General features: G+C 45.7%; 1 protein-coding gene across 6 annotated transcripts in view; it reads left to right on the top strand.

The window, feature by feature from the left end:
• The window catches only part of zzef1 (zinc finger, ZZ-type with EF hand domain 1), a 55376-nt gene that overhangs the window by 17584 nt on the left and 14563 nt on the right, over positions 1-23229 (top strand). For all 6 annotated transcript variants that reach the window (XM_029690346.1, XM_029690344.1, XM_029690345.1 and 3 more), the window contains exons 20-53: positions 121-242; positions 529-651; positions 933-1102; positions 1359-1440; positions 2490-2691; positions 2922-3040; positions 3226-3475; positions 5138-5217; positions 5442-5535; positions 5658-6216; positions 6435-6599; positions 6786-6905; positions 7136-7297; positions 7635-7767; positions 8681-8819; positions 8943-9108; positions 9353-9486; positions 9629-9757; positions 9875-10044; positions 10230-10434; positions 10764-10957; positions 11256-11542; positions 12072-12246; positions 16615-16747; positions 16938-17185; positions 17401-17715; positions 17953-18053; positions 18303-18438; positions 18542-18727; positions 19003-19176; positions 19355-19498; positions 22171-22339; positions 22659-22757; positions 23037-23202. In XM_029690346.1, coding sequence (XP_029546206.1) covers positions 121-242; positions 529-651; positions 933-1102; positions 1359-1440; positions 2490-2691; positions 2922-3040; positions 3226-3475; positions 5138-5217; positions 5442-5535; positions 5658-6216; positions 6435-6599; positions 6786-6905; positions 7136-7297; positions 7635-7767; positions 8681-8819; positions 8943-9108; positions 9353-9486; positions 9629-9757; positions 9875-10044; positions 10230-10434; positions 10764-10957; positions 11256-11542; positions 12072-12246; positions 16615-16747; positions 16938-17185; positions 17401-17715; positions 17953-18053; positions 18303-18438; positions 18542-18727; positions 19003-19176; positions 19355-19498; positions 22171-22339; positions 22659-22757; positions 23037-23202 — 5851 coding nt within the window. The remainder of the gene's footprint in view (positions 1-120; positions 243-528; positions 652-932; positions 1103-1358; positions 1441-2489; positions 2692-2921; positions 3041-3225; positions 3476-5137; positions 5218-5441; positions 5536-5657; positions 6217-6434; positions 6600-6785; positions 6906-7135; positions 7298-7634; positions 7768-8680; positions 8820-8942; positions 9109-9352; positions 9487-9628; positions 9758-9874; positions 10045-10229; positions 10435-10763; positions 10958-11255; positions 11543-12071; positions 12247-16614; positions 16748-16937; positions 17186-17400; positions 17716-17952; positions 18054-18302; positions 18439-18541; positions 18728-19002; positions 19177-19354; positions 19499-22170; positions 22340-22658; positions 22758-23036; positions 23203-23229) is intronic.

Below are 23229 nucleotides of genomic sequence, written 5' to 3'. Positions count from 1 at the left end.
GAGGGAAAAAAAGTGAACCACTCCTGTAATTACACTTTGTGAGGTTGAAGGGCATCTGTAAATGAATTAAATTAGAGATCCACAGCGAAAAAATAGTGTGTCTCTTCTCTCTCCCTGTAGATGTGGATCAGTTCCTGGGCAGCACTAAGACAGTGCTGGGAGGCCTGCTGCAGAGATACAGTGGAGCTGAAATCACTGACAAACTCAATGGATCCATCCTGGCCATGGCCACCAGACAGATGGTACACTCACTTTTGTTTCTATCACTGTGGAAAAACTCCCCTGCCTCTTATCACTTACTGGGTGCTATGTCACTCATTCAATAGTCAGTTCTGAGAATCTGGACATGTAGTAGTTACCCAGCGGTTTGTAAAATCCACCTGTCGCATGTCTGGCCTTTATGTTCTACCTAAACTGAACTAGCTAACCGTACCATCACACTGAACCAGAGAGATGCTCATGCTAACCTTCTTGTCTGTCAGATGTTAATGCTAATACCAACCCTCTGGGTCTATCTGTCTCTGTCAGATGATCTTCTTGTTGGAGCTATGTTTCCTGGACATCCCTCACTGTATTCTGCTCACCAGTTTCTCCTCTCTGGTTGAGCTGCTTAAAAACCTCTCCAGTGAAACGGGAGACATCTTCTCTAAGGTCAGTCAACCTTCATACTACCGTAGAGGACTGGGACTGTTTGATGTCATGAAGAACTGGATGGTTTATGTAAAAGGAACCTAATAAACCCATATGCTGTCTTTGTCTGATTTGATTACGGTTGCAACATTCCGGCAACTGTCTCAATATGAGAGAATATGGAGAAAATCTGGGAATCCTCCAACCAGGATTTCTGGAAAACCACAGAATTTTAGGAAAGTTACTGCAAGTTTGCAACCCTAGATGTGATGTTAATGTGATATGTGTTGTGTCCCTGCCAGGTGGACCTGGAGAGCTGCCAGCAGCCCCAGCAGCCGGTGGTGCTGAGAACCTGGAACATGGAGTCTCCTCATAACTACGAGAACAGCAGACACGAGACCACCATCTTCGCCTGCCCCGGGGCCACTTCCTTCGAGGTGGAGTTTGACGAACGCAGTGAGACAGAGAAGAGGTGAGCATAAGATCCACACACCATTCTGTCTCTCTCTTTATCTCTGTTTTTCTCTCTTTTCTTCCTCTCTATATTCTGTTATTTTCATTGAAGATTATGTCTTATCAGATACACTTATTCTTAGCATATCTGACCAACTGTTTGCATGCATGTAATTATTTGAATTCCTCTTCATGTGACATAATATCATCAAGAGATTAAGGAAATCTCTTTACATTTCCATTACCTCATGTAGCGTTCTCTTGAATCCTGGCAGATACGACTACCTAGAGTTCACAGACGCCAGAGGAGGGAAGGTCCGCTACGACATGAAGGTCGGGACTGAGAAATGGCCAAAGGTAGGTAACCACAGCTGAGATCAGGGCAGTGGGAAGGTAGGCCCCTAAATGGCAGGTAATCCAAGAAAAAGGACCAGCAGGCGGCCAGTACTTTGCAATAAACTTTTAGTGAACAATAAACAGAAAATATTTACAAAATAATACCTATAGGAGCAGCTCAGCATTGTACTTGAGGACGCACGACTGCAGGGCGTTTCGACTGCTAGAGTCTTCCTCAGGCAGCATTGTGGACCGAAGCTGACGTGTCTCTAGAAATAGAGGCGGGGACAAGTGAATGTCACATGACAGGAAAATAAACTATATACAAAACACATATGCTACATTTTCACATCACAAGATGAAAAATAACACACAGGAATATATTCGAAGGAAGAGTGTAAAGAACAGTACAGGCACTGGTGCGTAAAACACGTTGTATAAAATAGAGACTATAGCGATTATTAAAAACTCAAGATAAACAAGGAAAATCCACAAGGCTATACTAGTCCGTCTAGGTATACTAGAAAAATGTTTAGTTCTAGTTGTTTAGTCCGTGGGGAGTAACTGTATATTTTTGTAGTAGGAAACGGTCAAAATCAGCCCCTCTCATTCCTCTGCATTTTCTCTATTGCCCAGAACTTCAGTTCATTGACTGTGTTGGTGCAGGGTAAAGTGGGCTGCTAGAGGGTAGTTGTCATCCTTGCGTCTAATAGAGCTTTTGTGTTCTGTGATCCGTGTTCTCAGTATGCGTGTGGTCTTCCCGATGTATAGGGCGCTGGATAGCCTTGATGACTCCTTCAGAGGAGCAAGTATTCAGGCTCTTCAGGGTGATTGGCTTGTTGGTTTTTGGATGCGGAAATTGTTTTTGTGATTGTGCGCACCAGGAACAGTGTGCGCAGGTAACCACGGCTACCTGAGACATTACAGAAAGTACTAGGTGTTTACTAAGAAAACACATGGTGAATTGATAATTGGACAGTAATAACCTATGAATTACTTGTCTGTTTCTTTGGCATCTTTTCCCCTGTCTGTGGTAATGACAGTTCTCCATCGTGTCGTTTGCTCCGCAGAAGGTGACGTTTGAGGCTGGACCTCAGCTGCAGTTCCTGTTCCACTCAGACAGCAGCAACAACGAGTGGGGCTATAAGTTCACAGTGACGGCCCACGGCCTGCCTGATATCACCGTGTCCTGGATGTCAGACCTACAGCTCCTGGTGGCCCGACTCATGGGCCGCCTGGCCTCCAGGACCATGGCCCTCAAATCACCTCACGGTGAGAGGGAGGGATGGGGAGAGGGATTTAGAGGGGGTGGAGGGAAGAAGGGGAGAGGGATTTAGAGGGGGTGGAGGGAAGAAGGAAAGGGGTTTAGAGCGCAATGGAGACAGATATATTGAGAGAGAGAAAAATCTCCTAATTCACACTAAGGCCCGCACCCAAAAGTTTTACCCTCCCTCGTCCCTGGTATATGTGGTTTTTGATCATATGTGATATGTTGTCATCAGAGATCCGCAGTGTGAAGGAGCTTCCTGCTGGGAAAATGGCCCACGTCCTGTCAACTCCTCTGTGGAAGCCTGTCTTCAGACACGGACTCATTGAATCTCCCCACGTCCACACAGATGAGGTATGGTGTACGCGCACTGAGTCAGTGTTTATATTTGTATATACCTCTCACTCCATAGCTGAATGCCAATGCATAAATGCAGGTCACATCATATTGTTGCAGCCACAGAATTAAATAGAAAAGTATTTGATTGTATATGTATGGTTACGGCACTTTCTAATATTCTCTCTTGCTCTGTGAATCAGGTGAAGACATGCCAGCCAGGTTGTTCTGATTGTTTCATGAGATTCTGTGACGACTTTGGTCACTGGAACCCGACAGAGGAGCCACTAGACGGCAGGACTCAGTTGATGAAAAGCCTCATGCTGGCCTGCAAGAAGCAGCCAATTAGGAACGAGATAGTTGCGGGGTGGAAGGCTGACATGGCGGTGAATGCTATCTTTGCAGCCATGATTTACCACACGCCAGCCCTCAACCACGCTCTCAGGATCTATGGTAATTGAATAATTAGATTGAGTGATTCATTTCATTTATTTGATAATTGCAAAAATGGCACCCTGTTAACCTCACCCCTATTCACGTTTTCTAAAGCAGGATGCCTTTTCACATTCTCCGCATGTGCTACACAAAAACCTTACGCAAAATGCGCTGTGGCATTCGAACATCTCAAAGTTGCGTTATGTTTCTTTCAGTGAGCGTTTCCTTTTAGTCTCAATACTGTTTAACAGACTATCACAGAACTTGATTGATAAATCCATGACTCTGCGAACGACGCAGTATCTGCAATGACAAACAGTCAAGGGCTTGAGGTGCTCAACTTCAGATTTTATGCTGGTGTTAAGGCCCCCGTTAATCTGAGATTGATCCATTATTTGAATAATCTCACTCAAATGATACACAAAAGTATTACCCTCCCTAGTCCCTAGTATATGTGGTTTTTGATCATATGTGATATGTTGTCATCAGAGATCCACAGTGTGAAGGAGCTTCCCATTAATCTGAGATTGATCCATTATTTGAACAATCTCACTCAAATGATGCACGAAAGTATTACAGGTCTGACATCCAGGACACGGTGATATCAGGCAGGCCGTGGGCCGTCACTGTGAACTTATAGCCCCACTCGTTGTTGCTGCTGTCTGAGTGGAACAGGAACTGCAGCTGAGGTCCAGCCTCAAACGTCACCTTCTGCGGCGCAAACGACACGATGGAGAACTGTCATTGCCACAGACAGGGGAGAAGATGCCAAAGAAACAGACAAGTAATTCATAGGTTATTACCGTCCAATTATCAATTCACCATGTGTTTTCTTAGTAAACACCTAGTACTTTTCAACATTTTCTTTGTGACACACAGAAGAGTCCTGTCACATGGCTGAAAATACTTTTCTTTGTGACGCTTTCAGATCGCAGAGCAGTTCTGTTGCTGGATAAATCTGGAACGGTTGGAATGATATCACTATTGTGGACTTTACATTTAAGTGACTTGAGGTTCCTAAACCTAATGACTAACAAGATCTTTCAGATTACAGAGAACAGTTTCTTTGGGCTGCAGAGGTTAGAGACCCTAACGTTGGAAAGTAATCCAATCATAAACATGGAAGATTCTGCATTCATCCATCTCACCTCCCTGAAGAACAGCCAGGGGACAGAGTCATGTCCACGTCATATTTTGGCTAAACAGGGAGGTGGCGATGACGTGCAAAAATGAAAATGGTGGGCCTTCCGAGTGGCGCAGTGGTCTAAGGCACTGCATCGCAGTGCTTGAGGCGTCACTACAGACCCTGGTTCGATCCTGGGCTGTGTCGCAGACGGACGCGACAATTAGAGTTTTCTTTCCTCTCGGCTAAGTTCCTTCCTCCTACATAACTAACTTTATTACAAGAGGAGTATTCAATATTTACAGACCTGGGGTGAAAAAAAGTCATTTTTATTTTACATTTTGTTCTGTGCTATGCTCTTCTATGGATGTTTAGAAAACGTGAAAAGGCGTACTGGTGGCCAGTGAGAATAGGACTCTAATCCCTATCATGGTTGTTATGTGTTCAGCGCTGTTGTTGATATCCACTGTTTTAACTAGATTCACATTTGTTAAATTTGGATAGTGAATTGACTTATACGTTCCTTCACTCCCCCTCCCCCCTTTCTGTACGAGTAGCCAGCCAGGGTGGTCAGGCGAGTCTGAGTGAAGACTTTGTGCAGGTCTTCTCACTGGCTGAGAGCATCAAAACATGGATGGTGAGTGTCTTTTGAATGAGTCATTAAACTCAAATGATCCCTTTTGATTCATTCATTTGCTATACAATTTAATACGACACAATTATCTTTCTAGGGGAAATGAACCTAGGAACTGCGTACATACACAGCCACACAGAAGACAAAAGAAAGAATCACAAATAACACACAATCAAAGGCCCCTATCAGTGGTGTGAGTGTGTTGTGTTTTCTTCTGTTGTTTTCAGTTGGAGATGAAGCAGCGGTATCTGGTGGGCAAAATGAATGTCTCTGAGGAGGAGAAGGAGGAGGGCCGCTGTGAAGTAACCATGGATGGTCTCGGTGAGCACTACAACCCTTTTGATTTGATTTTTAAACGTACTGATACAAATATCTTAACTAGAATCATGCATATTTATGGACAAATGCTTCAAATCTTTCCCTTCTGCCACTTCCTTCTCTAGCTGAGATGGTCCTTGGGAAGGCCTATCTTTTGTTGAGATTCCCCCCCAGTGGTGCTTCTTCTCGCTTGGACACCGACTCCTCCAGGGCAGCAGAGGGCAGCGCTGTCCTACAGCCTCGACTCCTCCGCTCCACCTCCATATCAGAGGGGGACTTCCAGCCCAGCACCTCGTTGGTAGCCCATTCCTCCCAGGCAGCAGGCTCTGAGGTGGGGGGCTGTGAGGCAAGGTCTGGAGCTGTGGGCCCAGCACCTGGACCAGGCTGCACTCATTCTTTCAGGGTCCATCCCCAAGGTTCGACAGCTTCTGACCCAGGGTCGGGCCCATCCAGCAAGGGACTTCTCGGGTCCACAGAGAGCCTGTCCTACCAGCCAGGGGCAGCAGAGCCTGCCTCCCCATCCACCTTCCCCCGGAAGGCTCCCTCCTTCAGCCGGGGCCGCCTCCGCCTCCTCTCCTTGCGCTCCGTGGAAGAGCCTCGCTCTGCCCCCTCTATCAAGGAACGCTACCCTCTCCTAAAACACATCATCAACTTCATGAAGGACCAGACACTGACTACTGTCAGGTATGTGTCACTGTCATCCACACACTGGAAGGGTTCATTGTTTGGCTTTGTTGATTAGGAAGCAGTGATTTCCTTTAACTCATTTATAGATGTGTTATTATATTGACATTCTTAAACTGTTAGATTGAGCAGAATTGCTCTCTAGATCCAATGTTGTGATTTATGTTTTGCTAAGCCTTTGTTTTTGTGTGTGTATTTATATTTATCTACCTGTGCAGTGTCCGGCAGACGCTGTCCTTGAACAAGGCCCAGGCTCAGAGTGTGTGTAAGGTACTGGAGACGGTGCAGCAGTGTTTACTGTCCCTGGGGAAGCCACACCTCTTCCAGGCCCCCTGCATTCTGTTCTTACAGGAACTGCTGGCCTGCCAGAAAGACTTCACCAGGTCCGTCTGACCCTATCATGATTTTATAATGTGTAATGTAGCTGTCATAAAGGCTTCATGATTGCATACATAACGGTCTGATTGAGATCCACTGATTTTGTATTGATATAATGATCTATTTCCACCTAATTTTCCTGTTAAGACACTCATTCAGGGTTTGTTTGTTTGTTTGTTTTCCCTGGGCAGTTATTTCTCCCAGTTGTCTGGCAGTGGGCAGGAGCTGAGAGAGAAGGTGAGGAGGTCCTACCATCGACTAGTCCTCATGCTGGTGGAGGCAGTACAAGGCTTCAGCAGTCTCAACGAGAAGTATGTATTCATTAATCCCTGTTCAGTTGAAAATCTCCTGCATAGAGAGACATAACGTGTTATAAGCCTGTGTTATAAGATTTATACTGGTCGGCTGTGTTGCTGTGCCAGCTATTACACAGCGTTTGTGAGTATAGAGAAAGTAAGTGAAACCCATTTTGCTCGCTCCTCCCGTCTCCCATTAAATGTGCTGATTGATAACTAATGTGTTCTTCCCTTCCCCTCCCCAGGGTCCTGCTGCCTGCCCTTTCCTGTGTTCAGACATGCCTGCTGCATCTCCTGGACATGAGCTGGGAGGTGCAGGACCTCCCCCTGTTCCTCCAGATTAAACTACCTGACCTCCTCCTCACCATGTCCCAGGAGAACATCAGCGTGCACGACATTGCCATCAGGTACTGCCTGAGGAGAGACAGAGGAATGGTGCCAACTAGTGGTGTGGAGTGGTGGCGCTGTTTAGTAGCATTTCACCAAGGGTTCAACTACTCTATCTTCATAATATCTGCCACATAACGTACATTTTTTTTGCATTAGACACAACAGCCTTCTTCATGCAATACAAGAGTGAGTGTTGTGGCCTGTAAAAAATATCTATCAGTTTTTATTTGAAGACCATGCTCTGTTAGATATTAGCCAGACAAAAAGGGTAGGATATCACCTGAAGGTTAACATGCTACCTAAATGTGAGAAAATGGCCGTCTCATCTTCCACCCTGTCTGATTTTGTCCCCAGTCAGTGGACGGAGGAGGATGAGATAGCAGACTACAAGAAGAACCGGGACTGGATGGACGAGTGTGTGGACGGGATGTTTGAGAAGTGGTATGACAAGATTGACGAGGAGGGTTCCATGGAGGACAGGAGAAAGGTAGAGTGGACTCAGACCTTTTTAATCCCTAATACTCAATCCCTAGTCTTTACCCCCTCGGCACTTGTGTAGATCTGAGAGGATTGGATCAAGGGTCGTTCCATTTGATTTCAATCACTTTTTGACCGCTCCGCTTTGGATTTGAACTAAACATTTTATACGTATTTGGCAATGGTAGATGTTGTCAGAAAGTGACTTTCTGGAACTGAATGCCAAAACATTGAAAAGATAAACGGTTGAGTTAGATATAATTTAAAAGCCTCGAAACAGGGTTGTCAAACAGGGTGTGTGTCATGTGGGATAAATAAGATGCATGACTAACGTAAATACAGACGGGTCAAATTATGCAAATTAACCTATAGACTGATAAGCATGACTGGTCAAATTTAACTGTTAACATCCCTACTGCGTGGTAATGTGCTAAGTTCCTTATTTTAGTCAAATAAAAACAGACAACCCCTTCTGCCATAACCTCCCATGATATTTGAGTGAGTCAGTATTTTAAGGCAGCAGCTGATCCTCAAAGACATCCAGGATCTCTGCAGTTTGAATAATTATTTGGCAAACCTTTACTCATAGTCTTCTGAGAACCATCTCCTAATCGCTGATATATTATGTGGTCACTTGTAAAATAGCAAGGGAAAGTTGCCGTGTAAATAATACGTCGCTGGTGTACACACTTATCCTGAACAGGGTTCTTTCAGGACCTCAGAGATACAGAATGGCCATGGTGAGGAAGTTAGGAATTTAACATAAATGTCAATTCTAATTACAATTTTTGTCGTTGAAATGCATTGAGGACAATTGGAATTAGAATTTCAGTTTACCTCTTGAATTGAAATGGAATTGACCCCAACCGTGTCCATGATATTGTCCAAAATGCTGAGGTAGTTAACCCCCTTCCTGTCCTCAGATGCACATGTTCATAGCTCGTTATTGTGACCTGCTAAACGTGGTGATCTCCTGTGATGGCTGTGAGAGGATGGCCCCCTGGCACCGGTACCGCTGTCTGCAGTGTATGGACATGGACCTGTGCAAGACCTGCTTCCTCAGTGAGTACACACACACACACCCTACCTAGCTGGACCTGAAGTGTCTTGTTTAAGCTTCAACGTGAGAACGTGAAACAGTTGCGTCTTTCCTCAAAACTACCTCGACCGTCTGTGTGTATCTAGGTGGTGCCAAACCCGAGGGTCACGAGGACGACCATGAGATGGTGAACATGGAGTATGCGTGTGACCACTGCCAGGGCCTCATTGTGGGCAGCCGGATCAACTGTAATGTCTGTGAAGACTTTGACCTCTGCTTCGGCTGCTACAATGCCAAGAAATACCCCGACAGGTAACATACTAAGACATTTTTGTTTCAGAAACACTTTAGGTAAAACGCTAAAAGCGTGTATGAGGTTTTATAATGTCTTGTAATAAGGCTTATTATATGTTATGTCTCTATCTAATCTGTCTAAAACCTGCTAAAGCTGATACGTCTTCCTCAGTAGAATTGACTGTGGTGGTAATGCACAGGTACTGCAACAGCTTACTATCTCTCACCCTGTCTCTTGTTTTTCCTTCATGTCGTCCTCCAGTCACCTCCCGACCCATCGGATCACCGTCTGTCCCATGGTGACCATCAGGATCAGTGACCGCCACCGTCTCATCCAGCCCTACATCCACAACTACTCCTGGCTGCTGTTTGCTGCCTTGGCCCTGTACACCTCAGGTAAATGTGCTCAACTCTTATCCTCTGGCATAAAAAAAGTCAATAGTCTGTCACGTAACAATGACAAAATGGGACCAGCACTCAACTTGATGGAGTTGTAATTGTCATTGAAAAGTATTTGTTTCTTTTCTTTACACCTCAGACCTGAGCAGCGAGAGACAGCAGGAGGGGGAGCCTCTGGGGCCAGACACCCTGACCCAGGCCTCCGTCCTGCAGACACGCTGCTCACAGCTCATTACCGAGTGCCTGCTCAAGGGACAGACTGGCAAAGGTAGGCCTCACAGCACCTGCATATCTTGTAGTGATGGGGATGGGGGGAAATTATACAGTTACATATCGCAACTTGTTAGGGTTTCTGTTGAATCATTCCATCCCTGTGTGTGTGCAGGTCTGCGGTCCTCTGCCCTGCTGTCCCTGCTGGCCTCTAATGAGTCAGAGAGCGAGCTGTGTCCTGAGTCACCCTCCCAGGAGCTCAGCATCAACACCACCACAGAAGACACCTCCTCTCTGTCTGGCTCCACCACTGCTATCTGCTCACCACTGCCGTCTAGGGACAAGGTGAGTTACTAGACCCTGGGCTGGAGCCAGGCCTCGGCTTCCATATTGTGTCCCTACTCTTTGTAAAATGTCTGTTTTTACCGATATGATTCTGCTTCAAAATCAATTTCCCCCTACAGCTATTCACTTCTACTGCTCCAATACACCACCGCACACTGACGATCCTTCTTCTGTTTGTCCATCAGAGTAAAGCCCAGGGGAAGGAGAAAGGGAAGGAGAAGGAGGTGCAGTCTCCCCCTGCTGCCCTGGAGGTGTGCTCCACGTCAGAGGGAGAAGGAGGACAGGAGAAGGGGAAGAAGAAGCTGGTGAAACAGGACACCCTAGACTCGTCCAGCCTCAGCCAGACCCCGTCTCTGTCCAGCGAGGGAACACTCTCTCCTGTGGTCAGAGGTGAGGAGGGAAGGACCAGCCTTGTGCTTTTCTAATCGCCCCCCCCGCATGGAATTTAGTAGTCGCTTTGAATTCAATTCAATTGAGTGCGTGTCAGACCATTGTTAGCTTTCATCACCAATTGGTGAAATGGTACAAGAATGTTGCGCATATCTTATAGCTGAATTGAATGTTGGTTAAGTCATCCTGTCCACCGACCTGTTTGAATGAGTGTGTCGGTCTGTATCATAGCATCCATCCATCTTTGTCCATGACTGTTGCGTCTAGTCTGGAGATGAAGCTAAGTTAACCTTTGCCTTAACCTTTGCCTGTTTCCCTGTATCCCCCAGCTCCGGAGTCGGGCTCAGAGACCATCACCTCTCCAACGCCTGAGGACATAGAAGAGATGAGAGAGATGATGAAGGAGAGGGATGAGAAGATGGAGAAGATGGCCAAGGTGCCCATCCAGGAGCATGTGTTTGCAGAGTGCTCCAGAGAGAGGATCCTGGGACTGTTAGCTGCCATGCTGCCTCCAGCCAAACCGGTAAGATAGTTGTACTACAAGAGAGCAGGAGAAGCTAGGAAGTCCATACTGAGTCTATGAAGTGCCTTCAGTTGTATTGTTCTGAATAGCCAAGGGGGCTCAGAGCCAATACACCGTTTTTTAAGTTCAAGCGGTCACTTAAGTTGCCCTATGTAACTACACAGTAATAACTAACAACGGTTACTATGCAACTACATGTTAATGCAATATTGTTACTACAGTTACACAAACAGTGTAGTTACCGCTGTAACTATTTATCCATTGACATCTGACCTCTTGCATCTCCCCCCTCCCCCAGGGCTCCACCCTTGCTCTGTCCAGCCTGAGCCCCATCCTGCCACAGCTCTTCAGGGTGGTCATCTCCAATGCCGGGTGTCTGAACGAGACCTACCACCTGACCCTGGGTCTGCTGGGGCAGCTGCTGCTGAGGATACCACCCCTGGAGGCGGACGCAGCCGTCAGAGAGGCCCTAGCCGATAAGTACGAGCTGCTCACCCCTGGAGAGGGGGCTGCCTCCGGGGCTGACACACAGGGCTGGAAGACCACCCAGCTACTTTTCAGCCTGGGGGCTGTCTGTCTGGACAGGTAAACAATGGCACCATAGACATGCATTCACTGTTTGTGTTTATATATGAGTTGTAAACCACAGTGAACCGGAGAGTGGAAAAGGACATCCAGTAGACATCCATCTAGATGTGCGTTCAATGAGGGAAATAGTTTGCAAACGTTAGCTAATGTTGGCTAACATATTCCATTTGTTTTGTGTTACCCACCAACATTCGCTAGCATTAGCAAACAGTATAGAAGGTAGTGTGTGGCGAATGTAAATGTTTGTTTCGGTCTAAACTGAAGCTGTAAATAATCAGGTGGCCATGTAGGATGTCTGTTATATGTACTAGGTCCTAGAATATTGCCACAAAGAAGCCACAGCAATCCTTCCAAAAAGGAGTTATTTTGCAGCTCATAGTAACATTTTGGATTGTTAATTCAAATCGTTCAACTGAAATGTTCTAACGCCATTCTTTGTCATATAGGACATATCTAAAGAGGTTGCTTGACAGTCATTGTTATGATGAAGTCACTAGATATATTTTCTCTCTCTTTTGAAATATAGTCGTATAGGTCTGGACTGGGCGTGTTCGGTGGCTGATATCCTGCGGAGCCTGAACGCCTGTCCCCAGTGGAGTGTTGTCATAGCAGCCTTCACTGACCACTGTGTCCGGCAACTACCACACACGCTCAAACGCACCAACCTCTTCACCCTGCTGGTGCTGGTCGGCTTCCCTGAGGTACTGACTAATTCAGTTACTATTTTTATGGAATAGGTTAGGTAGTTTAGACAGCATGCTACAGCTCACTATCGCGGCCACATTCCATTCCCACAGGGGGCAGCAGCAACCTTGTCCAGGTGCTGAGCCTGGTTGATAAGCACATCAGGTGCTGCCAATTAGGGTGATCGTCTGTCAGTGTCCCAGCTTGCAAGCCGTGAGGCTGCTGGTTTTGTTTGTTGGCTATGAGACCTTTTATTCGATTTTATTAGCCTGTTTTGTAGTTTTCCTGTTTGCATATATTTGTTTCCGTCACAATCTGACCATAATAATCTGCTTGGGCTCGCCGACTCAAAGAGTCAAGACAAAGCTGTCCCCGGACCTAAGGTAAGGTTGCTGTCTCCCTGGGCACATGTGCATCCAACACGGTCCGCAAATGCTGATTTCTCACATGAATTCAAAAATGTATTCAGGTTACAGACCAGTTAACTAGGCCTAAGACTCCTAGACATAGCCAAGTGCAACAATATTAGCAGGCTAGTTAATCGGTTTTGTAAGACTTTTGGGATAACATAGGCCAAAACAAACTGCAAATGCATCCAATGAGTTTGTAGTCACAAGCTTCATGTAGTAGTTGCGTGAGAGGAATATGGTACCAATGTAGGGTGTAATCATTAGTCCAACAGTTGCAAACATGAGTTTCTATTGGACAAATTCAGGTATGTTTATCCCTGTTTCGTTCCGTTTGCTTCTGTTTAAGAAACGTTTTTCAACAGAATCGCCTGATCACACACAAACACAGTTGACTTTCATAGCAGCCACATACAAACAGCATGATCCCTTTGACTTGTATAATTCCTTCTCGCATCTATGCGCTATTCTCCTCTCACCTTTTCCCGTCACTTGTGGACTTCAGTGCACCACACATCAGCTGTCTGTGACCAGGCGCAAAACCTTTCCAAGCCAAACCTTCATCATAATCGCTACACACAGCCTACATTGTTGTCACCCTATTACAATCATTGTCAACATACCTACTAGAACTAACGCGTTAGCAAACCCGCTACAATCATGCAGTACAGTGTACTGTCAGCAGCAAGCAGTTTAACAGCTACAGCAGGGGCCCCCGGTGGCAATAAATTAATAAAACCAAAAGCTTACCTTAACTTGGAAGAGTTCCAGTGTTGGATAGCCATATCCCGCTAACTAACATAACATTCCTCTCTGTTTGAGTCGAGTGTTTGAGTAGGCTGAACTAGCTCGCTGCATTCGCTAGCTAATTGAAATTGTGAAAAATACAACAAAATACAGCTAACTTAATTGCTTCTCCTTAATTTTTGAAGAATTTCATTTGTTAACTGTTCGACTATCTTTCAGCTACTCACCATTTTTTGCACTGTAGTGCTAGCTAGTTGTAGGCTGTAGCTTATGCTTTCAGTACTAGATTCATTCTCTGATCCTTTGATTGGGTGGACAACATGTCAGTTCATGCTGCAAGAACTCTGATAGGTTGGAGGACGTCCTCCAGAAATTGTCATAATTACTGTGTAAGTCTATAGAAGGGGGTGAGAATCACGAGCCTCCTAGGTTTTGTATTAAGTCAATGTACCCAGAGGAGGACGGAAACTAGCTGTCCTCCGGCTACACCATGGTGCTACCCTACAGAGTGCCGTTGAAGCTACTGTAGACCTTCATTGCAAACAGTGTGTTTGAATCAATTATTTGGTGGCTTAAATAAAACTATATATATATCTCTAAAAAGGATAACTTTTTTTATGTTTCACTATTTTCATTTTTATTTGGTCCTCTGAGGAGCATCCAATGCTATATACCTACATACTATTGACAATAATTTACTGGAACTCAATCTAAAATCTAATTTTATTCCTTGAATGCTTTGTAAACAACAGGTGTAGACTAACAGTGAAATGCTTACTTACGGGCCCTTCCCAACAATGCAGAGAGAAAGAAACTTGAGAAATTATAGAATAGTAATAATAAATACACAATGAGTAACGATAACTTTGCTATATACACGGGGTATCAGTACCAAGTCTATGTGCAGGGGTACAAGGTAATTGAATTAGATACGTACATATAACTAGAAATAGAGTGACAAGGCAACAGGATCGATAATAAACAGTAGCAGCAGCAAACAGTGTATTCGGGAAGAATTCAGACCACTTGCCTTTTTCCACATTTAGTTGCGTTATTCTAAAATGGATTAAATAAAAACAAATCCTCATCAATCTACACACAATACCCCATATTAACAAAGTGAAAACAGGTTTTAGATTTTTTTGCAAATTTCTTAAAAATAAAAAACAGAACTTATTTACACAAGTATTCAGACCCTTTGGTATGAGACTCGAAATTGAGCTCAGGTGCATCCTGTTTCCATTGATCATCCTTGATATGTTTCTACAACTTGATTGGAGGCCACCTGTAAATTCAATTGATTGGACATGATTTGGAAAGGCACACAGCTGTCTATGTAAGGTCCCGCAGTTTACAGTGTATGTCAGTGCAAAAACCAAGCCGTGAGGTTGAAGGAATTGTCCGTAGAGCTCCGAGACAGGATTGTGTTGAGGGACAGATCTGGGGAAGGGTACCAAAACATTTCTGTAGCATTGTAGGTCCCCAAGAACACAGTGGAACACAGTGGAAGATGGAAGAACTTTGGAACCACCAAGACTGTTCCTAGTTGCCGCCCGGCCAAACTGCGCAATCGGGGGAGTAGGACCTTGGTCAGTGAGTGACCAAGAACCAGATGGTCACTCTGACAGAGCTCCAGAGGTCCTCTGTGGAGATGGGAGAACCTTCCAGAAAGACAACCATCTTTGAGCACTGCACCAATCAGGCCTTTGTGGTAGAGTGGCCAGACAGAAGCCACTCCTCAGTAAAAGGCACATGACCGCCTGCTTAGAGTTTGCCAAAAGGCACCTAAAGGAAACTCAGACCATGAGAAACAAGATTCTCTGGTCAGATGAAACCAAGATTGAACTCTTTGGCCTGAATACCAAGTGTCACGTCTCGGGGAAAATTGTCACCATCCCTACGGTGAAGCATGGTGGTGGCAGCATCATGCTGTGGGGATGTTTTTCAGTGGCAGGGACTGGGAGACTAGTCAGGATCGAGGGAATGATGAACGGAGCAAAGTACAGAGCGATCCAGAGTGCTCAGGACCTCAGACTGGGACAAATGTTCACCTTCCAACAGGACAACAACTCTAAGCACACAGCCAAGACAACACAGGAGTGGCTTCGGGACAAGTCTCTAAATGTCCTTGAGTGACCAGCCAGAGCCTGGACTTGAACTCGATCTGCAGAGAAGAATGGGAGTAACTCCCCAAATACAGGTGTGCCAAGCTTGTATTGTCATACCCAAGAAGAGTCAAGGCTATAATCGCTGCCAAAGGTCTTCAACAAAGTACTGAGTAAAGGGTCTGAATACTTATGTAAACGTGATATTTCCCAAAACTTCTAAGAACATGTTTTTGCTTTGTAATTACGGGGTATTGTGTGTAGATTGAGGGGGGGGGGGGACTATTAAATCATTTTTAGAATAAGGCTGTAACGTAACAAAATGTGGAAAAACTCAAGGGGTCTGAATACTTTCCAAATACACTGTATGTGATGAGTCAAAAGTTAGTATGGGTAAACTATTTTATTATTTAGCAGACGTATGGCTTGGGGGTAGAAGCTGTTCAGGGTCCTGTTGGTTCCAGACTTAGTGCATCGGTACTGCTTGCTGTGTGGTGTCAGAGAGAACAGTCTATGACTTGGGTTGGATGGCAGGGAGCTCGGCCCCAGTGATATACTGGGCTGTAAGCAATACCCTCTGTAGTGCCTTGCGGTCAGATGCCAAGTAGTTGCCATACCAATCGGTGAGGCAGCCAGTCAAGATGCTCTCAAATGGTGAAGCTGTAGATCTTTTTATGGATCCGAGGGCCCGTGCCAAAAAATGTTCAGCCTCCTGAGGGAGAAGAAGCGTACTCTCTTCACAACTGTGTTGGCTTGTGTGAACCATGATACCATAGATCTTTTAGTGATGTTGACATCGAGGAACTTGAAGCTCCCGACCCGTGCTCGTACCTCCATTTCCTGTAGTCCACGATCATCGCGATTGTCTGGCTGACATTGAGGGAGGGATTGTTGTCCTGGTACCACACTGCTAGGTCTCTGACCTCCCTATAGGCTGTCTCAGCGTAGTCAGTGATCAGGCCTACCACCGTTGTCTTCAGCAAACTTGATGATGGTGTTGGTGTCTTCATACTGCATCACTCAACCTGCTGCTGTCTCCTCCAGTAGTCCACCATTCAAGGGGCTTGTAGACCTGCCCTGCACTGTTGTGCCCTCTGTCTGACCCTGGCTCTTTCTGCTATCCTAGGTGCTGTGTATGGGCACCCAGTCAGTGTTCATAGACAATGCCAACGAGCAGCATCATATGATCCTACTCAAGCACTTCACCGAGAAGAACCACGCTGCTGTGGTGGATGTCAAGACCCGCAAGAGAAAGACAGGTGAGAGGACGGACTGTCAAAGTTAATTTCATACATTTTGCTCATGGTGCACACAGTAGAGCTGTATTTTAAACCCTCACACATTTGTGTGTATGTTTTGATGTTTTTATACTGCTGCAACCAAATTGCCCAGCAACGGGGCAATAAAGATTTTCTGAATCTGTATGCCACCCCTCTCCTGTCCTTACAGTGAAGGACTACCAGCTGATCCAGCCGCAGGACTCCAGTGCTACAGGCTCCCACAGCCCAGGGTCCCAGGTCCAGGGCGTAGGTCAGGGTCAGGGACCCCCCCAGGCCCAGCTAACCCGCTACCTCAGTAACTTCACCTCCATCATCAGCCACCTGCTGCAGAGCAGTCAGGACAGCAGCACCCCCGACGCTGTGGAGGCCTCCTGGGTCGTCTCACTGGCCCTCAAGGGCCTCTACAACACACTCAAGGTACCTCAGAAACAAAGCCACCTTTTGGTTATCATCACTCAACTTCTACAGTATGTCCCTTTCTCTCTCTTTTCAATATGACATTTTATGTTAATCACCTGTGCTGTGTTTTTCTTCTAGATTTTTAGTCTTTTTATTGAATGTCCATTTCCGTCCTCTAGTGGTTGACCTTGAAGACTTTGTCTAACATTTCCTGTTGTGTTCCTTCCCTGTAGAAGCACGGTGTTGCCGAGGCCCAGGAGGCCATCCAACAATCCGGTCTGACCCAGCTTCTGGTGAGGAAGTGCAGTAAGGGGACAGGCTTCAGTAAGCTGTGGCTGCTCCGAGACCTGGAGATCCTCTCCATAATGCTCTACTCCTCCAAGAGAGAGATCCACAGCATGGCCCAGGGCCAGGACGGGGAGAGGGAGGAGAAGGAGCAAGACAAGGAGCATGACTCGGACCACTCTAGTTGTTGTGCCGATGACCCCGACCCCAACCGGCCTGACCCATTGGAGGGGCTCGACGAAGAGACTAAGATTTGCTTCCAGGTCAGCAGGGATGCCCACATCCTCATTGTACTGTTTTAGTTTTTTTTAAATCGTTCTTTTGACTCTAATGTATCGAAGGGCAACATCCCCTTGGATCTCCGGTCTCAAACCCGGGTTTCCAGTCTGTAGGCAAACTTGTTAACCACTGCTTTAATAGCACTAAACCACTTGGATGAGAAAGTAACGATCTATCTCTCTCTGGATTGTAACAATCTCTCTGAATTGTGTCTGTTTCAGATTACCCATGATGCCTTAAACGCGCCCCTGCACATCCTGCGGGCCATGTACGAGCTGCAGATGAAGAGAACGGACTCCTTCTTTCTGGAGGTGCAGAAGAGGTGAGAATTAGATCACATTCCTGTCATACATTCTTCCATACAAATCAAATCACAATTGAGTTAAAGTGCATTTAACAGTCACAACACACTTTACAGAAATAAAAAAAGATATGCTTCATAAAGAATGTGTTTTGAATACCATTGCACCAATGTCATTTTCATGCCTGACTTGTGTAGCTTTCATCCATCCCAGACAATGTTTTGCTATGACGTTGCGTGGTGGTGGCTGACTTGGTTGACGACCCGCAGGTTTGATGGAGACGTGATAAAGACGGACGAGACGATTAGGACGCTGGCTCAGAAGTGGCAGCCCACCAAGAGACCTCGCTCTGAGGAGAGGAGCACCAAGGCTGTGGACACTGACATGATCGTCGTGCCCTGTGTGGTGAGCACTGCATTACATATGACGTACTTTGAAGAATTGGTGTCAGTAAGATAATAGAACAAGTTGATAAATAACCCACTCCCCTTCCCCCTTCCTCTCCCAGTCCAAGCCCAGTCACTGTGAGAAGGCTACGGAGGAGACCACGGTGGTGACTCAAAAGCTGATCACCAACACGGAGACTGACCTCCAGCTGAGCTACGCCAAGCAGCGCCGCACCAAGTCCTCCGCCCTGCTACACAAGGAGCTTGACGCACGCAGCAACCGCTCTGTCAGACAGTACCTAGTCAAGGTAGGTGGAGGTGGAGGTCCTGTCTGTCTGGTTCAGTTGGTACTGTAAGAGCATGGCATTAGCTAGCAATGCCAGTGTTATGGGTTCGATTCCTGCAAGGATCACGTTTACTAAACAGGCTTGTTTCCCGGACACATATTAAGCCATTGAACATGCTTTTTTAGGCCAGGACTTGTCTTAATCTGTACCTTCTCAAGATGTATGCAGTCACTGTATTGCAAGTGGATTTGGATAAAATGGTCTTCTAAATGATATGATGATATCATTATGTTCAGGTGAACCAGGCCATCGCCACCCTGTATGCCCGCCACGTGCTGGCGTCGCTGCTGGCTGACTGGCCCCAGGGGGCGCCACTGAGTGAGGAGGCTCTGGAGCTAAGTGGGGCATCACACATGGCCTACATCCTGGACATGCTGATGCAGCTGGAAGAGAGACCACTCTGGGAGAGGGTAAGTGTGTGGTGTGTGTGTGTGTGTGTGTGTGTGATGTTTCACACTGGGAGTTATTGAGCTTCCACTCTGGAAATGGGTGAGAGGGGGTGCACAAATTTGTGTGTGAGTGAGTGGTATGGAAGTGTGTAGGGTGTCTACATGTTGATGTGGGTTAACTCATTCCTCTGGTCACCAGATTCTACAGAAAGTGCTGGTTGGCTGCAGCCAGAGCATGCTGGGTAGTTTGTCTCTGACAGCGTGTCAGTTCATGGAGGAGCCTGGCATGGCCGTGCAAGTCAGGGAGTCCAAACACCCCTACGACAACAACACTAATTTTGAGGTGGGTACCACATAGATCTAATTCCCCACTGAGAACTCTTACCACATCTCACTTTCTACAGGCACACTAGAAAGTCTACAAGTTTCTCAATATAGGATATACAGTTGAAGTTGGAAGTTTAGATACACTTAGGTAGGAGTCATTAAAACTCGTTTTGCAACCACTCCACAAATTTCTTCATAAATTTCTTAAGGCTAGAGGGCACTACTTTCACGTCCAGATGAAAAGCGTGCCCAAAGTAAACTGCCAGCTACTCAGGCCCAGAGGCTAGGATATGCATATAATTGGTGGATTTGGATAGAAAACACTGTAAAGTTTCTAAAACGGTTAAAATTATGTCTGTGAGTATAACAGAACTTATTTGGCAGGCGAAACCCCGAGGACAAACCATCCAGGAAAAAAACAATTTGAGGTCACTCTCCTTTCAATGGGTTTTCTATGTGGATCTAGATTTCTAAGGCACTTGCTTGCAGTTCCTATCGCTTCCACTAGATGTCAACAGTCTTTAGAACTATGGCTGTTCAGAACGAGGGTCGAGTCAAGTGTACTGTTGTGGTTGGGGCGCGCGACCTGAAAGCTTGCTCCACTTTGTTTTCGTCCTGTATTGAACACAGTTTATTCTGGCTTAAATTGTATCGATAATTTATGTTTAAAAATACCTAAAGCTGGATTAGGAAAGTTGTTTGGATCAAGTTTACAGGTAACTATATTAGATACTTTGTAGTCATGTTGCGCGAGTTGGAACCGGTGTATTTTCGCAATGAAACACGCCAAATAAATGGACATTTTGGGACTATAAAGACAGAATTTATCGAACAAAAGGACCATTTATGATGTTTATGGGACATATTGGAGTGCCAACAGAAGAAGATCTTCAAAGGTAAGGCATGAATTATATCGTTATTTCTGACTTTTGTGTCGCGCCTGGCGGGTTGAATTATGAATGTCATGTGTTTGTTTGATGGGGTGCTGTCCTCAGATAAAAGTTTGCTTTCGCCGTAAAGCCTTTTTGAAATCTGACACTGGCTGGATTAACAAGAAGTTCATCTTTAAACCGAAGTATAACACTTGTATGATTTATGAATTATTATTATGAGTATTTCTGTTTTTGAATTTGGCACGCTGCTATTTCACTGGATGTTGTCAAATCAATCCCGTTAATGGGATTGGCGCGCGAAGGTTAACAAACTATAGTTTTGGCAAGTCGGCTAGTAATTTTTTTTTTTTTCAACAATTGTTTACAGACAGATTATTTCACTTATAATTCACTGTATGACAATTCCAGTGGGTCAGAAGTTTACATATACACTAAGTTGACTGTGCCTTTTAAACAGCTTGGAAAATTCCAGAAAATGATCATGGCTTTAGAAGCTTCTGATAGGCTAATTGACATCATTTGAGTCAATTGGAGGTGTACCTGTGGATGTATTTCAAGGCCTAACTTCAACCTCAGTGCCTCTTTGCTTGACATCATGGGAAAATCAAAAGAAATCATCCAAGGCCTATCGAAATAACCTGAAAGGTCGCTCAGCAAGGAAGAAGCCACTGCTCCAAAACCGCCATAAAATAGCCAGACTACGGTTTGCAACTGCACATGGGGACAAAGATCGTACTTTTTGGAGAAATGTCCTCTGGTCTGATGTAACAAAAATAGAACTGTTTGTCCATAATTACCATCATTATGTTTGGAGGAAAAAGGGGGAGGTTTGTAAGCTGAAGAACACCATCCCAACCGTGAAGCATGGGGGTGGCAACGTCATGTTGTGGGGGTGCTTTGTTGCAGGAGGGACTGGTGCACTTCACAAAATAGATGGCATCATGAGGGAGGAAAATTATGTGGATATATTGAAGCGACATCTCTAGACATCAGTCAGGAAGTTAAAGCTTGGTCGCAAATGGGTCTTCCAAATGGACAATGACCCCAAGCAAACTTCCAAAGTTGTTGCAAAATGGCTTAAGGACAACAAAGTCAAGGTATTGGAGTGGCCATCACAAAGCCCTGACCTCAATCCTATCGAAAATATGTGGGCAGAACTGAGGAAGCGTGTGCGAGCAAGGAAGCCTACAAACCTGACTCAGTTACACCAGCTCTGTCAGGAGGAATGGGCCAAAATTCACCTAACTTATTGTGGGAAGCTTGTGGAAGGCTACCTGAAACGTTTTACCCAAGTTAAACAATTTAAAGGCAATGCTACCAAATACTAATTGAGTGTATGTAAACTTCTGACCCTCTGGGAATGTGATGAAAGAAATAAAAGCTGAAATAAATCATTCTCTCTACTATTATTCTGACATTTCACATTCTTAAAATGAAGTGGTGATCCTAACTGATCTAAGATAGGGAATTTTTACTCAGATTAAATGTCAGGAATTGTGAAAAACTGAGTTTAAATGTATTTGGCTAAGGTGTATGTAAACTTCCAACTTCAACTGTATATCAGTATCAATGAGCATTTGCAAGAAAATGATACATAACTTCAAATATAAGCATGTGGAAGTGGTTTTTATTCTTTTGATATTAAGATAATTCCACACCAGATATGTACTGTGGCCTTCCTGTGTGGCTTACTGGAGGAAGCTTGCGTTGGACTGACTGTTCTGCAGCCGAGCAATGACGTTGTAGAGCTTCTCTCTCTCTCTCTCTCTCTCTCTCTCTCGTTCTCTCTCTGTAGGACAAGGTGCACATCCCGGGGGCCATCTACCTATCTGTGAAGTTTGACTCCCGCTGTTACACTGAGGAGGGCTGTGATGAACTTATCATGGGCAGCAGCTCTGACTTTCTCCAGGACCTGCACAACTTCAGCGGCTCCCCACAGAAATGGACTGACTTCGAGATCCCTGGTGAGGGGACAGGGGCATGGAGAGAGGGGGCTGGGAGAGGGACTGTCTGGGGGAGAGGGGGCTGGGACAGGGACAAAGGGCAGGGAGAGAGAGAGGGGTCTGGAAGAGAGGTGGTGGGGAGACTAGGAGAGGGGCTGGGAGAGGGAGAGTGGACTAGGGGTAAGTATGTCACCCAATTAAGTGAATCGCTTCGGGGTTGGTATTAAAGATGTTTCCACAATGTGGTTTCTATCTACATAGTTTCACCGTGTGTGTGTGTGTGTGTGTGTGTAGTCTCATGATCTGTTGATTACTGATGTGTGTTCTGTTTTCTCCACAGGGGATACTCTGCACTACAGGTTCATCTCAGACATGAGCAACACAGAGTGGGGATACAAATTCACTGTCACCGGGGGACACAGGGGCCGCTTCCAGACAGGTCGGTCTACACACACGCATGTACGCACACTTACATACACACACTGCAGCGGTATTGGGAGAGTGAGACTGATGAACGAAGTGGGCCGGGGATAGCATCAGCTGAGGACCTGTCACATGTGGTTAAGCTTTTATAATGGGAGTCTAATGCAGCTGACTGAACACACAGACACACACAGACACACGAGAAAAAGAGCTACTGAGTGCTCTGTCTGATCATAGAGGGAAATAGAAACTATCCTTTCACGTCTAAATCTCTCTTTGTCTCTTCCTCAAACAGGTTTTGAGATCCTAAAACAAATGTTGGCTGACGACCAAGTGCTCAGCCACCTCCCATTGGCTGACATCTGGGAGTGGCAGGTGGGCGTGGCCTGCCGCCAGACCGGGAACCAAAGACTGAAGGCCATCCATCTGTTGCTCCGCCTCCTGCAGTGTCAATCACAGAGGTGAGACTCCGCCCAGTGTCCCTGTCT

Source organism: Salmo trutta, chromosome 15 (assembly GCF_901001165.1).
Source record: "Salmo trutta chromosome 15, fSalTru1.1, whole genome shotgun sequence".
Taxonomy (NCBI): Eukaryota; Metazoa; Chordata; class Actinopteri; order Salmoniformes; family Salmonidae; genus Salmo; species Salmo trutta.
This window is presented reverse-complemented; position numbering and strand designations above follow the sequence as displayed.